General features: G+C 39.6%; 3 protein-coding genes across 3 annotated transcripts; 2 read left to right on the forward strand and 1 right to left on the reverse strand.

Moving 5' to 3' along the window:
* The first annotated feature begins 3,279 nt into the window (after window positions 1-3,279).
* On the forward strand, window positions 3,280-3,642 carry LOC147291614 (uncharacterized). Its single transcript, XM_086235988.1, has one exon. It carries the CDS (start codon window positions 3,280-3,282, stop codon window positions 3,640-3,642), a length of 363 nt encoding a protein of 120 aa, XP_086092114.1.
* Window positions 3,643-8,912: 5,270 nt separating this feature from the next.
* Window positions 8,913-9,998, forward strand: LOC147291615 (uncharacterized). Its single transcript, XM_086235989.1, has 2 exons — window positions 8,913-9,215; window positions 9,588-9,998. Exons 1-2 carry the CDS (start codon window positions 8,913-8,915, stop codon window positions 9,996-9,998), a joined length of 714 nt encoding a protein of 237 aa, XP_086092115.1.
* A 3,385-nt stretch (window positions 9,999-13,383) lies between these two features.
* LOC147291616 (LEAF RUST 10 DISEASE-RESISTANCE LOCUS RECEPTOR-LIKE PROTEIN KINASE-like 2.4) lies at window positions 13,384-15,959 on the reverse strand. Its single transcript, XM_086235990.1, has 2 exons — window positions 15,125-15,959; window positions 13,384-14,648 (listed from the first exon to the last, which is right to left on the reverse strand). Exons 1-2 carry the CDS (start codon window positions 15,957-15,959, stop codon window positions 13,474-13,476), a joined length of 2,010 nt encoding a protein of 669 aa, XP_086092116.1. The 3' UTR covers window positions 13,384-13,473.

The following is a 15,959-nucleotide window of genomic DNA, read 5'->3' on the forward strand; positions in this document are numbered from 1 at the left end:
GAATTTTAGGGAGATTAACAAACCCCATTTGGTGTGTTGGGTATGAAGAAGGTTGTCCTTGCTAAATTAACAAAGGGTGGGTTGGAAATCTGCTTGTATGAAAAGTGCTTACTTAGTGGGGTGTATTGTATATAGATTTTAAAAGACTTTTGTGGAGTTTAAAAATTATGTGGTATTCAATTAAGACTTTTAAAGACTTTAAAAATGTCCATAAAAATCTATATATGTATTTAATTAAGAATTTTAAGAAATCTATAAAAGTCATGTGATATTCAATTAAGACTTTTAAAGACTTTTAAAAAGTCTGTAAAAATCTATGTGTATTTAAAAAGTCATTGACTTTTATGGAATTCATTTAATGATGGATTTTAATAGATTTTGAAAGACTTTGATGTGTATTTCAAAGTCATTATAAATCCAACCTCTTCCCTACAGATTTTTAAGGATTTCTATAGATTCTGTAGAACTCAGTGAAAATTTGTAAATTCTGTAAAAGTCTATCTCTTAAAAAAAATCTACAAAAGTCTTTATAAATCTATATACACTACACCCCTCTTTGTCAACGAATTTCATGACAACAGTTTGTCTTGTATATGGAAAGTCAGAATTTCCCATAAAGTCAGGTATTTCCTTTGGATTTTCTCACCTATAAGGCAAGCTTTTGACCAATGACCAAAGAATAAGAAGGCATATGATCCTATTTGCTCCATCAGCAATCCATTTCCAAGCTTTTGCATCTTCAATACAACCAGTTCAATGTATTTTCCTTGTGGCTTCACTGTAATTACTTAAAATTGAAAGAACTTTTAGACTGGCATCCTCCATTACATATAACTCATTTGGTACAAACGACCGAACTGAGGCATATAATTCCAACACTTTGTTAAAGTTAAGAACAATACTTGGGTCACCCCTTGGGGGTACCCCAAGGTCACCCCATCCCCTCAAATTTTAATTTTAGCAATGTCGATGTATGATCAGAACCGTTCACTTTTTAGATAACATATTAAAGATCATCTCTGCAAAAAATCAAATCAATCGAAAATCATTTGATTATATAACTGTTGTTAATTAAATAGAAAAAATAAATGGTTTTCAATTAAACAATGATTTTTTTACCAAACTGTTGATTTTTTTTATTTAATCGACAACAGTTATATAACTAAACGATTTTTGATTGAGTTAATTTTTTGTAAAGAAGATCTATAATAGGTTATCTAAAAAGTAAACAGTTCCGATTATGCGCCGGTATTGTCAAAATCAAAATTTGAAGGAGTAGGGTGACCTTGAGGTACCCCACAGGGTGACTCAAATATTGTTCTAAAGTTAATGCACTTTTACTTAACTGACCTTATTTTAGTTGTTAAGCTTTTGTTAGAGTTTAGTATTTTAATATTACTTTGACTTTTGGTGTATGGTTAATATTAAGCCACATGAGTCCTGGCCATAAAAATATTAAGCAATATGAGTCTTTTGTGTGTAGCTGGTATATATTATCACTGCAGTGTTCAAGTCTTTGCAGCTGTACTAAGTAATTTGATATATATGTTGTAAATATATTGTTTTATGTGGCTATCCCTGTAATTAGTTGTAGGGGCATACTAGTAAATATACAAAACCTAGTAAACCCTACTTCTATATAAGGATATTTATAACATGAATAAGATAGACTGATCATATTCTCTCTGCCTCCTCTCTTCCACAAACCCTAATTTTCACATACTTTTACAACACGTTATCAGCACGAAAAGCTCTTTGGATTGTGGATCGCCAAACAAAAGAGGATCATCATTCAATCCGTTCTTCAATCAATCAAGCACGAGAAGCTCTTTGGATTGTGGATTGTGGATCGATAAACGAAAGAGGATCATCCTTCAATTTGTTCTTCAACCAAGTAGGTTTTATAAAATAATTTTATGTTCATGGTTATTTAACCTTGATTGATTGAAAAATCCTCATGAAGCATGAACCCTAGATTTATGTGATTGATTTATGTGGGTTTATATATTTTATACATGCTTTCTTGGATTGAATGATTAAAATAAAAAGAGGAAGAATTTTTGGGTGATCGGGAAACCACCCCGAGCAGCAGCCCCGCGCTTCCAACTCCCGCTGCCTGCAGCAGCCCGCAGCAGCCTTGCTGCCCTCGCTGCCTGCAGCAGCCCGCAGCAGCCTTGCTGCCCTCGCTGCCCTCGCTGCCTGCAGCAGCCTTGCTGCCCTCGCTGCCCGCAGCAGCCTTGCTGCCCTCGCTGCCCGCAGCAGCCTTGCTGCCTGCAGCAGTCCCTCGCGCGCGTAGCACACCACCTCCTGTGCTGCCAGCAGCCAGCCAGCAGCCCCTCGCTGCCCACTAGGCAGCCCACGCAGGCGCAGCCTCGCTGCCATCGCAGTAGCCTCGCGCAGCAGGCCCTCTATCGCGCAGCCAGCCTTGCTGCTGCCTTGCAGCCCAGCAGGCCTTGTAGCCTTGCAGCAGCCCAGCAGGCCTTGCTGCAGCCCAATCAATCTGCTGCCAGCCCAGCAGGCCAGCAGCCTTGCTGCCCACCAGGCCCACGGCCCAACTGGCCAGCAGCCCAGGCCCGCCACGTCACTGCCACGCAGGCAGCCACGTCAGTCGCCACGCAGGCGCCATGTCAGCTCCACGCATGCGCCACCAAGCTGCCACGTCAGCGCCAATCCCACGCTGACACATGGCGAACCTCCTGAAACTTTGTAAAAAGGAAATGTTAATTCTTGCCATGCCTGAGATTTGAACCTAGGACCTCTTGTGCACCACCTTGCACCTTAACCACTGTGCTGTTGATGGTTTATTGTTAGTATGCAAACCATTTAATATATATACCCTAAATGTCAGAAACTTTTATTCAAATAATTTTGTGATATTTTTCTGTTCTACTTGGGTATATGAATATTTTACTTGTTTAAATTTTTGCACTAGAATATATGTGTAGAAATTGCAGGTAATTAATGAACCAGTAGTTCATACATAAATATTGAACTTGTAGTTTCAATAATGCCATATATGGAACCTGAAGTTTCCTTTATAAAATTCACCATACATGATAAAACCAGTAGATTTTACATGTCTATACCATGTTATAGAACTTGAAGTTCTTATTTGTTGCTTATGGATGTTATTGCCCAAAGCATTAATTATGGTTATTTGTTCCTTTCAACCAAAGAATGTCAAATCTCAATAAGCTTGATTTTGTGGTTTTGGAAGTTTCCGGAAGAAACTATCTAAAGTGGACTCAATATGTTAAGCTTCATTTGACTGCCAAGAAGATGAGGTCGACAATTAATGCTGACAATGTTGTCGCAGAGTCCCTTAAGGAAAGTGCCATGATCTTCATTAGGAAACATATGAAGGAAGCACTCCAAGTTGAGTACCTCGCTGAAGAGGATCCACGAGCTCTTTGGGTTGCTCTGGAAGAGCGGTTTGACCATCAGAAGACCATTTTCTTGCCTGAAGCAAGATATGATTGGCAGAACATCCGTTTCCAGGATTTCAAATCCGTGAATGAGTATAATTCGGAGATCTGCCGGATCCGGTCACTCCCTAAATTTTGTGGGGAGAAGCTCACTGAAGCTGACCTATTGGAGAAGACTTTCTCCACCTTCCCTACCTCCTGTTTGGTCCTGCAGTAACAATACAGGGAGATGAATTTTACTAAGTTCTCGGCATTGATCACTATTTTATTGTTCGCTGAAAAGAACAACAACTTATTAATGAGAAATGATCAAGCCCGACCTGTCGGTACTAAAGCAGCACCATTGCCTGAAGCAAACGCTGTTACTTATCGCGATTCAAACCGCGAAAGAGGATACCGAGGTCATGGAAAGGGCACAAAGTCTGACCGCCCGAGATATGGAAGGAAAGGTTCTCAGAGGAATGGCCTGTATGACGGAGGCCAATGTGGCCATGGCCCACGTGGTAGAAACCACGGTCCCTCGGCCCTAAGAACTCGAAATGAGAGGAACACTGGTCCAGTCCGTCGCGACCAGAATCAGAATCAGAATGATCTCTGTTACCGATGTGGAGGAACTGATCACTGGTCCCGCACCTGCCGTGCATCAGCGCAAGCTGTAAATGAGTATCATGCCAGTCGCGGAACTCGAGAGACCAACCTCATTGAGGGATCATTTCCTATGGATACCACCTTAGAGGTCACTGATTTCCAGACTGCTACTGGACACTTCGAGGACTAGAAACTCGATGACATGGATATGATCGGCGCTTGTGCCGTATTTATTTTCTGAATAATGTTTTTCTTATTCGGATTATTTTGGTGATTTATGATTTGGATTATTTGTTTTGAAAATTTGGTTATGCTCGAATATTATTTAATTCAATCAAGTTATTTTCATACATGTGATCTATTGAATTAAATTTATGAATAAGCATGTTTAGTGGGGAAGTTTGTTGTCTGGCAGACAGTGCTACTACGCACACCATACTTCAAGATCGGAAGTATTTTTCAAACTTATTGCTTACTCATACCTCTGTGACAACCATATCAGGCCAATCCAACCTGATAGAGGGCCATGGCAAAGCCCATTTTTATGTTGTCCAATGGTACTGAATTACCATTAATGAGGCCTTATATTCTCCAAGTTCCAGAAGAACGTTGTTGAGTTATAAGGATATTCGAGCCAACGGTTATCACGTTGAAACCACTGAGGAAGATGGAGTGGAATATCTTTGCATAACCTCCAATTTGTATGGCCAGAAGCGTACATTGGAGAAATTGAAATGCCTATCGAGCGGTCTCTATATGACCACCATTAGATCGATTGAGGCAAATCACATAGTTAACCAGAAGTTAACCAATTTGAGCAGTTTCTTTCTATGGCATGACCGGTTGGGATACCCAGGTCAAAGTATGATGCGCCGTATCCTCAATTCATCACACGGGCATCCCCTTACTAATAAGGATCTTGTGTTTAGTGACACATTATGCCAAACTTGCTCGCTCAGAAAGTTGAATACTAGACCATCATATGCAAAGACTGGTAAAGACTCCATCCTTTTCCTGCAAATGATACAAGGGAATATTTGTGGACTTATCCAACCACCATGCGGACCATTTAAATATTTCATGGTTTTGGTTGATGCATCGACAAAGTGATCACATGTTACACTATTGTCCACAAGAAACGCTGCTTTTGCTAAACTTCTCGCCCAGAAGGCTCACCACACGGATTATCCTATAAAGTCCAGAAGATTTGATAATGCCGGAGAGTTTACATCGAAAACTTTCGATGATTATTGCATGCCCCTTGGGATTAATGCTGAACATCGAGTTCCCCATGTTCACACCCAGAATGGTCTCGCAGAAGCGTTCATTAAAAGATTACAAATGATCGCACGAACCTTGGTTATGCGCACCAAGCTTCCAATTTCTGCGTGGGGCTATGCAATCTTGCATGCAGCCATGTTGGTCCGGTTGAGGCCCACTGCTACCCAACCTTACTCCGCGTTACAGCTGGTGACTGGGTACGAACCTGACGTTTCGTACTTACGCGTATTTGGGTATGCAATTTACGTGCCAGTTGCGCCGCTACAACGTACCGAAATAGGTCCTCAACGAACGATGGGCATATATGTCGGTTATGAATCCCCATCCATTATATGCTTTTTAGAGCCCTTGACAGGCGATCTCTTTACCGCCAGATTTGCGGATTGTCACTTTGATGAGACAGTCTTCCCGCCGTTAGGGGGAGATAAGAACGTCACCGTTCCAGAAGAACAACGTGAATTGACGTGGAATGTCCCCACTATGTCTCATCTCGATCCCTGAACCGCACAATGTGATAGCGAAGTGCGGAGAATTCTAGATCTACAGAGTATAACACATAATATGCCAGAAGCATTCTCTGATCTAGCTAAAGTGACGAGATCACATATACCTGCTGCAAACGTGCCTGCAAGGATATTCGTCCCCGAAGGACGTGTCGTCCCAGGAGGACGTGTCGTCCCAGATGGACGAGGTACAGCAATAGTGGCTAACCAGTCATATGTCCCTGCCCAGAAGTGAGGTTGACCACTAGGTTCGATGGACTCTTATCCCTGGAAGAGGATACATTTGGCACAAACGAGTCCCCTTGACATCGCGATCTCAATCGATCCATCTCACGAAATAGTTCCGGATTATGGGTCCGTCCCAGAAGAGACGGCGTTGGGGGACGCTCCAACGTTAGAACCTACTCCCGAGAACATAGAGATCTCTATAAATTATGCATGCTTAAGTGAGCTCTGGAATCGAAAAGAGATTATCATCGATGATATATTTGTATTCGCGGTAGCTACCGAAATCATAACTAGCGATGACATCGAACCTCACTCCGTTGATGAATGTCAACGTCGAGACGACTGGCCAAAATGGAAAGAAGCAATCCAGGTCGAATTAGATTCCTTGACAAAGAGAAAGGTGTTTGGGCCTGTCGTTCCTACACCTTCCCCATGTTAAACCTGTAGAATTTAAATGGGTATTTGTAAGGAAGCGTAATGAGAAAAACGAGATTGTGAGATACAAGGCTCGTCTAGTGGCGCAAGGATTTTCTCAACGCCCTGGGATTGATTACGAGGAAGAGTATTCTCCCGTAATGGACGTCATAACGTTCCACTACCTTATCAGTTTGGTAGTTTCCGAAAAACTGAGTATGCAGCTTATGGATGTGGTCACTGCTTATCTCTATGGGGATCTTGATACAGAGATATATATGAAAGTTCCCGTAGGACTTAAGACACTCGATGCAAATAGTTCCAGACCACGGAACACGCTCTCCATTAGTTTGAGGCGTTCACTTTATGGATTGAAACAATCCGGACGGAGGTGGTATAACCGTCTAAAGTGAGTATTTGATCGAGATGGGATATGTGAATAATGTTCTATGCCCTTGCGTGTTTATTAAGAACAAGTTCCGGTTTTACTATTGTAGTTGTTTATGTCGATGACATGAATCTAATTGGTACTTCTGAAGAGATCAAGGAAACAACTAAACACCTGAAGTTGAAATTCGAGATGAAAGATCTTGGGAGAACGAATTTCTGTCTCGGCCTGGAGCTCGAGCACCGTGCAGATGGAATTTTAGTCCATCAATCGAATTACATCCAGAAGATGTTAAGGCGCTTTAATGAGGATAAAGCGAAGCCTTCTAGCACGCCCATGATCGTCCGTAGTCTAAATCCTAAGAAGGATCCGTTTCGTCCCGCAGATGATAACGAAGAGATATTGGCACCAGAAGTCCCATATCTAAGTACAATAGGCGCATTATTGTACTTGTCTCAATTTACTAGACCGGACATCTCATTCGCTGTGAACTTGTTAGCTAGATGTAGCTCTGCGCCAACACGCCGCCACTGGAATGGCATAAAAGACATTTTCCGCTACCTTAGAGGTACGACGGATATGGGCTTATTCTATCCCTATGCATCAAGGAATGGATCGAACCCCCTCGATCCTCGGAATGATGCCCGCCTTTTTGGATATGCTGACGCAGGGTATCTATCAGACCCGCATAAGGCGCGTTCTCAAACTGGTTATGTCTTTACCATTGAGAATACAACAATATCTTGGAGGTCTACGAAACAGACCTTTGTTGCTACCTCTTCGAATCATGCTGAGATTCTAGCCCTTCACGAAGCAGTTCGTGAATGTATATGGCTAAGAGCAGTTTCCAAGCATGTTCGAACTACGTGTGGGCTGAATTCCACCACTGATGAACCAACGATTATCTATGAGGATAATGCCGCTTGCATCCAGCAGATGAAGACAGATTTCATCAAAGGAGACAACACCAAGCATATTGTACCGAAGTTCTTCTTCAGTCAACAGCAACAAGAGCATCAGATGATTGAAGTCAAGCAGATCCGATCTCAAGACAACCATGCAGACCTCTTTACCAAGTCACTGTCAAAGTCCACGTTCTTGATGCATGTTTGAGGTATTGGGTTGCGTAGATTGGCTGATTTACCTAATATGTAGTCTTCAGGGGGAGTCGACATTAGGGGGAGTATCCCGAAGCATACTCGCTTGACCATCGTGTACTCTTTTGTCCTTCGTCCAGGGTTATTTTGTCCCACTGGGTTTTGTTACCTGGCAAGGTTTTAATGAGGCACATCTTGGCATGGTCACCCTACTCATACTACATCCTGAAGATGTGTTGATCTGATATATATGCATTTGCTCATCTTTTCCCTTCGACCACGGGTTTTTCCCATTGGGTTTACCGGGCAAGGTTTTGGTGTAGCAACTCTAATGCACCCCGCTCCCATAGACATACTATCTGCTCATGATCCAGAAGATATGACTTCACCTACTTTCGAGGTTCTGATGCGACTACTCTACACTCACGCGCGTTGCACTCTTTTTCCTTCGACCAGGGTTGTTTTTGTTCCCACAGGGTTTTTATTACTTGGCAAGGTTTTAACGAGGCAACTTAGAAGCGCATAGCAGAGACAACACTAATGACATGGAATATCCAAGGGGGAGTGTTGTAAATATATTGTTTTATGTGGCTATCCCTGTAATTAGTTGTAGGGGCATACTAGTAAATATACAAAACCTAGTAAACCCTACTTCTATATAAGGATATTTATAACATGAATAAGATAGACTGATCATATTCTCTCTGCCTCCTCTCTTCCACAAACCCTAATTTTCACATACTTTTACAACAATATATGAAATATTAAGTGGTGTGAGCTGCGTCAGTTCAGCCCCCAAAACACTCTCTCTAATTTTTCTCTTCCCCTGAAACTCTTCTTCAATCTATTGTTTATATTCTTGAGTGTTTGAGTGCAGGTGAGTTAAAGTTAAATCCAACAGTTGGTATCAGAGCTTTAGTCTGATCATATCAGTTTCGGCGTTGTGAATCTGAAAGGGAAAAACAATTCCTCACAAAAAAAAAAAAAAATGGCAAACTCAAATAGCAACAACGATCGAAACTTATCTTCTCCAATCTTTGATAGTGATCACTATGACTACTGGAGGGTCAAGATGAGAACTCTTTTTGTCTCTCATGGTCTTTGGAAATTTGTAGATGTTGGGTTTGAAGAACCTGATGCAGAGAAGACCTTGTCTGTGGCTGAGAAGGTGCTACTAGAAGACTCTATCAAGAAAGATGCCAGAGCTCTTCATCTTATTCAATTGGGGCTATCATATGATATCTTTCCAAGGATCAGTAATCTTATCAATCAAAGGAAGTCTTATGGTGAAGTGATTACAGATTGAAGAATTGTTGAGAGAATTTTGATTAGCTTACCTAAAAAATATGACTCTATTGTGAGTGTTATTGAGGAAACTAAGGTTTTAACATTGACTATTCAAGAATTAAAAGGATCAATGAAAGCTTTTGATCAAATATTGGATAGACATGTTGAAACTCTACTGAGAGTGCCTTTCAAATGATTGGAAAGAAAAAAATCAAAATGGAAAGAGAAGAATACCTTTAAGAGAAAGACAAATGCTGAGATTAGTACTTCTCAAACAAAATGCAAGATATGTGACAGGAAGAGTCATACAGAAGACGAGTGTTGGTTGAAGGGCAAGCCTAAATGCAATAATTGCAACAAGTTTGGGCATATTCAGAAAGATTGTAGGCTCAAAGGCAATCAACAAGTAAATTTCACTGAAGAGCAGGGCAATGAAACAAATATGTCTTATGCTTGTCAAGCAGCAACGGTGCAGAACAATGACAATGTTTGGTTTCTAGACAGTGGCTGCAGCAATCACATGACAGCAAACAAGTCAATTCTATTTGACATTGATACCTCAATGGTCTCCCAAGTTAAGATGGGAAATGGGGCATTAGTGGAAGCAAGAGGAAAAGGCACACTTGCAATTGAAACAGACAAAGGCAGAAAATTCATCAAGGATGTGTTGCTGGTTCCAGAACTTCAACAAAATCTCTTGAGCGTTGGGCAACTTACTGAACATGGATACTATATCCACTTTGAAGAGAACTCCTGCAAGATTTTTGAGAAAGGAGATGCTTGTTAAGCTATCACAAAGATCAAAATGGAGAAAAACAAAAGCTTCCCTCTATCGTTTCAATACTCAAAACATATGGCATTGAAAGTGGATGTTTTGGACAACTCTTGGCTATGGCATAGGAGACTAGGACATTTGAACTTTCAAAGCTTCAAGGACCTACAGCAAAAAGAAATGGTGCATGGACTACCTACAATACAAGAAGTGACTGATGTATGTGAAGGTTGTGCACTAGGAAAGCAACATAGAGTTCCATTTCCAAAAGCTAGGCAAGGCTTGGAGGGCAAAATCACCTCTGGAACTAGCACACACAGATGTTTGTGGGCCTATGAAAACTCCTACTCAAGCTGGAAATAGGTACTTTCTTACCTTTATAGATGACTACCCAAGACAAACTTTGGTTTATTTCCTAAGACAAAAGTCAGAAGTGTTTGTTGTATTTAAAAAGTTTCAAATGATGGCTGAAAGACAATGTGGAAAACTATTAAAAGTCTTAAGAAGTGACAGAGGGGGAGAATATAACTCAAATGAGTTTGGGAAATTCTATGAAGACATAGGACTTGAAAGGCAATTGACTGTTGGCTACAGTCCACAACAAAATGGAGTAGCTGAGAGGAAGAACAAGACAATTGTAGAAATGGCAAAGTTTATGCTACATGAAAAAGGGGATGCCTCAATCTTTTTGTGCTGAAGCAGTGCATACTGCAATTTATGTGTTAAATAGATGCCCGACAAAAGCTGTGGAAGGCATGACACCCTGTGAAGCATGGAGTAGCAAAAAACCCTACAATTTGTTTTGCTCTTGTTCCAAAGGAGCTGAGACAAAAACTTGATGAATAAAGTGACAAATGTGTGTTTGTGGGTTATAGCAATCAAACAAAGGGCTATAGACTCTACAATCTTAAGAAAAAGAAGATTGTGATCTATGGAGATGTGATCTTTGATGAGAAAACCTCCTAGGATTGGAAACAAAAGTCAATCCAAGGACAATCTGCATAATTCAGAGAAAATTCATATAAGGTATGAGAAAAATATTGAGCCAAAGTTATTTGGATTTTGTGACAGTGATTGGGGAGGTAGTGTAGATGATTTGAAGAGCACGTACTTCTGGATATGCATTATATTTTGGCACAGGTGTATTCTCTTGGGCATCCAAGAAGCAACAAACTGTTGCTCAGTCTAGTACAGAGGCAGAGTATGTATCTGCATCTTTGGCAACTTCTCAAGCAATGTGGCTGAGAAGAATCCTAGAAGATTTTGGTGAAAAACAAGGAGAAGCAACTCCAATCTTATGTGATAACAAATCTGCAATAGCTACGACTAAAAATCCTGTCTACCATAGTCGATCCAAGCACATAGTTATCAAGCATCACTTCACTAGAGATGCAGTGGAGGACAATGAGATTGAGGTTAAGTATTGCAGAACTGAAGATCAAGTTTCAGACATATTCACTAAAGCCTTGTCAAAATTCAAGTTTCAGTACCTCAAAGGACTTCTGGGAGCTAAGCAACAAGGCATTAAGGGGGAGTGTTAAAGTTAATGCCCTTTTACTTAACTGACCTTATTTTAGTTGTTAAGCCTTTTGTTAGAGTTTAGTATTTTAATATTACTTTGACTTTTGGTGTATGGTTAATATTAAACCACATGAGTCTTCTGTGTGTGGCTAGTATATATTATCACTGCAGTTGTTCAAGTCTTTGCAGCTGTACTAAGTAATTTGATATATATGAAATATTAAGTGGTGTGAGCTGCGTCAGTTCAGCCCCCAAAACACTCTCTCTAATTTTTCTCTTCCCCTGCAACTCTTCTTCAATCTATTGTTTCTATTCTTGAGTGTTTGAGTGCAGGTGAGTTAAAGTTAAATCCAGCACACTTTACACCAGAAGAAAGAAACCACATGTTCGCAATCTCAAAAAATTTACACAGAGTTAAATCAAAAGTAAATTCCCTATATGATTTTGGGAGTCTACATGTACATCTAATGCATGGAAAACAAACACTTCTATGAACCTGCATGAGATGCTGGATCAGGAGGCCGAGCATGAGATCGATTCCTGGATTACACAGCTCTATTCAAAAAACTAAGAATACAAGGAGCAAGTTGAATAAGTTTCTTTGAATAAAGACATGAAAAAGAATGCATGGTTTTAAACGGTAGATTGGATCCCCTGCCTCATAATTTTTGCCAATCTAAAGTAAAATGTAATATTCATAAACCCTCTTTAAGGAATGCCTACATACATATACATGACAATATATACATATCAAAACCATCTAAATGCATATCTTACATACACAATACTTATTTTTAGGATTACCAAATTGCAATTCACCATATATATATATATATATATATACTCATAATTTAGGTAGCAACACACAAATGTACCTGAATTATGCCATTTATCTTCCAAAAATGCAGATCATCGGGTTGAACTGCTTCAATCTCCTTCCTGACCTCCTCAACTCCCACATTGTGATCAGTGGACAAGCGTTCTGCCACCACCAGACTGTGAAACACTCTCTGGTTGACGACTGCTCGGGAGTCCCCAAGATTCTCCGCATACAAAACTACATTTCAAATTTCAGAAATTGTTGTTGTTGAGGTTTTAATGGCATTTGTAATTGTTTCGGTTGTTGTTGTTGTTGTTGTGGAGATTTTAGTGTTTTGAAAGATTTTTGAAGCCTTTTTTAGAGTGCATCCTATTTAACCCAGATTTTTCTCATTTTCTCCAAGCATCATGATACATTTTCCAAGAAGTATTTTCCATGCAATGCTTCAAATTTACAATCTATATATGGAAGGAAACTGAAGCAGCAAGGCAATAGTAATTAAAATAACCAGTAATGGTATGAACATATGGAGAGACAAATTGCTACACATAACCAGGATGAACAGAGGAGAAAATTTTGGACATTTGGATAGCTTTTAATGTTGGTCTTACAACAATTTCAAGTGCATTTTTGGAGCCAGCCAAAGTAGACCATTCCAGGTAACTAGTGAAAGAATGGTTACAAGTTCAAATCCTGAAAAGTTTCATGTTTAGATAAAGAAAGAAGTCCATGAACAGCAATCTTTCTTTATCTTTTTAATTTAAATGACTAATAATTTAAATGATTAATAACTAAGTATCTTCGCTTGACAAAATTTGTCAAAAATAGTTTTTTTAATTTATGGTCAGAATAATCATAATAAAAAAATATAGTTGTCTTTCTAGTTGAAAATAGTTCTTGATGAATTTCCACCAAGATAATCTCCAAAAGCCCTCAATATTATTGTTGAATCCGAATGTGCGGATGTCTTGTATCTAATACATATTGCACAATAGCACTATATAAATACTTCTCAAACGTACTATATAAATCATAAAATAAAGTTACGTCTCTCAAATATTACATGACTGATATTTGTCCTACCATATAGGAAAGAACAATTCCTCGCACAGAGTGGCAATGTTAGCCTATTCCCTTGTACATAACAGACTAACTGGTGGTACATATCTCTTCATCTGCATTTTCAATTAAACTAATCGACTCTTCAACATCATCATTTGATGGTGTTGATGACCATGTTGTTTTTGAATTGTCTTCATCAACTGCCACTGCATTCTCTTGTGGATATAGGAAAGGCTTTGCAGGCATATGAAGGCATTCAATTTCTCCTTCAAGCATGTTTACCACTTTGTGCATCGAAATAGGACGGTCACTAGGCTTCATTTGTATGCACCATAACGCAACTATAAGCATCTTCTTTGTCATTTTCTTTTCATCCTCTGAGGCATCTTCCATTTCTATTTCATTTCCTTCACTGAATTGGTCATAAACCCATGAAGGAAAGTAAATTTGGCTTGAATGGGCTGCAACTGCATTCAAATTCTTTCTTTTGCCTGCAATTTCCATCAACAACATTCCAAAACTATAGATGTCGGCTCTGAATGACACACCTCCAATATTTTTGTAAAACAATTCTGGAGCTATGTATCCCATGGTTCCTCTTGCTGCAGTCAAAGTCAAACTGCTATCATCTAATGGGCATAATCTTGCTAGTCCAAAGTCAGAAATTTTTGGAACAAAATTCTCATCAAGAAGAATGTTGTGAGGCTTAATATCAAAATGCAAAATTTGCATGTCACATCCTTTATGTAGATAGTCAATACCATGAGCCACTCCAAGTGAAATTTCAAATGATTTTTCACAACTTAGGGCGATAGACTCTTCTTTAGGAAATATGTATTTATCAAGAGACCCATTTGGCATGAACTCGTATAAAAGAGCACGCTTTGATCCCTCAGAACAGTAACCTATTAGTTTCACCACATTTACATGATGAATCCTCCCAATGGTGGCAACTTCATTGATAAAATCTTGTCCATTAGCTTTGGAGTTACCCAACATCTTAATTGCTACAAGGTGGCCGCTACGAAGCTTTCCTCTATATACAGTGCCATAACCTCCTTCTCCTAATTTATCCTTAAATCCTTTTGTCATCGTCTTGACATTTGAGTAAGAGTACCTTATTGGCATGAGGTTGTTGTGACTTTGTAAGAATTCTTCTATAGGGCCATACATTGACAAGTGTCGCCTTTTCGATTTATAGATCAAAAGTACAATGACACATGGAATTCCCAGAATAGGTTTTGCTGCAATCCACGCCATTACTGCAATGGATCAAATAGGAAATCATGACTATAATTTAGGCTGTTCCTACTTGAAACTATAAAAATTAATTGTTTACCACAAGAGATCTGAACTGTTTGGCTCCTGTATGATTTTTATATATTGGAAAGAGCCATATTATTCGCTCACGTACATTAAAAGGAAAAAAAACTCACCAGGGTAGCCAAAGATAAGTAAAATCACTGCAAGTAACAAAAAAAAAAAAAAAAAAAAAATTAACAGAGAGTTAAGACTGAGAGTTGATTAAGTTGTTTTGGAAATTAAGCATAACTGAAAAAAGTGAAAACGATAAGATTGAGAGACTTCGCACAATCTAATACGATAGTCAGAAGGGGGAAGTTCCTGGTGCCTGCATCATCCAAGACAACAATAATATCAACTCATACATCTTGACACGTTTAATCTGAAACGAATAGTGGAGAGAGAGAGAGAGAGATCGAGGGAGACTAATGCATGCTAATAAAGAGGGAGATTGAGTCTTCCCATGAAAAGAAGTACGTACCACAATAAGCTTTGTTGATTTCAACTACGACGTAGCAATAATGATTATTCCACCTAATAGGATCTCTCTCGTAGCTGGGCAAAAATGAAAGTTCAAACCCGTAGACCAGCTCATTGTAGATGTCTATGTACGACACGTTCTTGTCCTTTGTAGCGGCGCGCGATGTGATCATAACCATAACCTCTATACGGCACAAGTCCCTCAAATCTGAGGCATTTAAATGACCAATCTTAACAAACGAATGCCTACCGGAACTGCTCATAGCATCAATAATGCAAGGACTAGTACCCACATAAAGATGAGGAGAATTCACTGGGGTTTTGGTACAGGTCATGAAAATTATAGGCTTTGTCAGTTGAGAGAACTCGACCGTCCCATTATGAAGTTTCCTGAATTGATAAATGCTATATGGATCCCGATAACTGAAGTTATAGCTTGCCAACGAATAACGGGGGATTGAAGAGCAGTTACCCTTATGGACGACATTAGGATCCACAACTCGGATTGTGTAGTTATTATAATTGATTGACTGTACATAGAATTTTCCAGAATACAAGTTGAGTAGTGTACGGTTGTTCTCACAAGACAGTTCATATTTCCGGTCACCGCAGTTGACTGGATCCTGTTTTAGTCGGAAGGGGTAACTTATGTTAGGGATGCTGCCACAGGAAGAAGCTTCACAATGATGATGATCCTTAGCATTGCAAGTTCCGCAGCATAAGACAACAACTAAAAGGACGACTATGCATAATCGTCCTACAACAACAGGAACTCTTCCAGCTGAAACCAT

This window comes from Dryas octopetala, chromosome 3, assembly GCF_963921425.1.
Source record: "Dryas octopetala chromosome 3, drDryOcto1.1, whole genome shotgun sequence".
NCBI lineage: Eukaryota > Viridiplantae > Streptophyta > Magnoliopsida > Rosales > Rosaceae > Dryas > Dryas octopetala.

What these genes read in the sequence shown, in the direction of transcription:
- LOC147291614 (XM_086235988.1), top strand. Translation starts at nt 3,280, where the DNA reads ATGAGGTCGACAATTAATGCTGACAATGTTGTCGCAGAGTCCCTTAAG.
- LOC147291615 (XM_086235989.1), top strand. Translation starts at nt 8,913, where the DNA reads ATGGCAAACTCAAATAGCAACAACGATCGAAACTTATCTTCTCCAATC. An exon ending in AAAGGAAGTCTTATGGTGAA is followed by an intron (nt 9,216 to 9,587) that starts GTGATTACAGAT and finishes GGGCATATTCAG; the next exon opens with AAAGATTGTAGGCTCAAAGG.
- LOC147291616 (XM_086235990.1), bottom strand. Translation starts at nt 15,959, where the DNA reads ATGGTTTCAGCTGGAAGAGTTCCTGTTGTTGTAGGACGATTATGCATA. An exon ending in CTCAATCTCCCTCTTTATTA is followed by an intron (nt 14,649 to 15,124) that starts GCATGCATTAGT and finishes GATCCATTGCAG; the next exon opens with TAATGGCGTGGATTGCAGCA.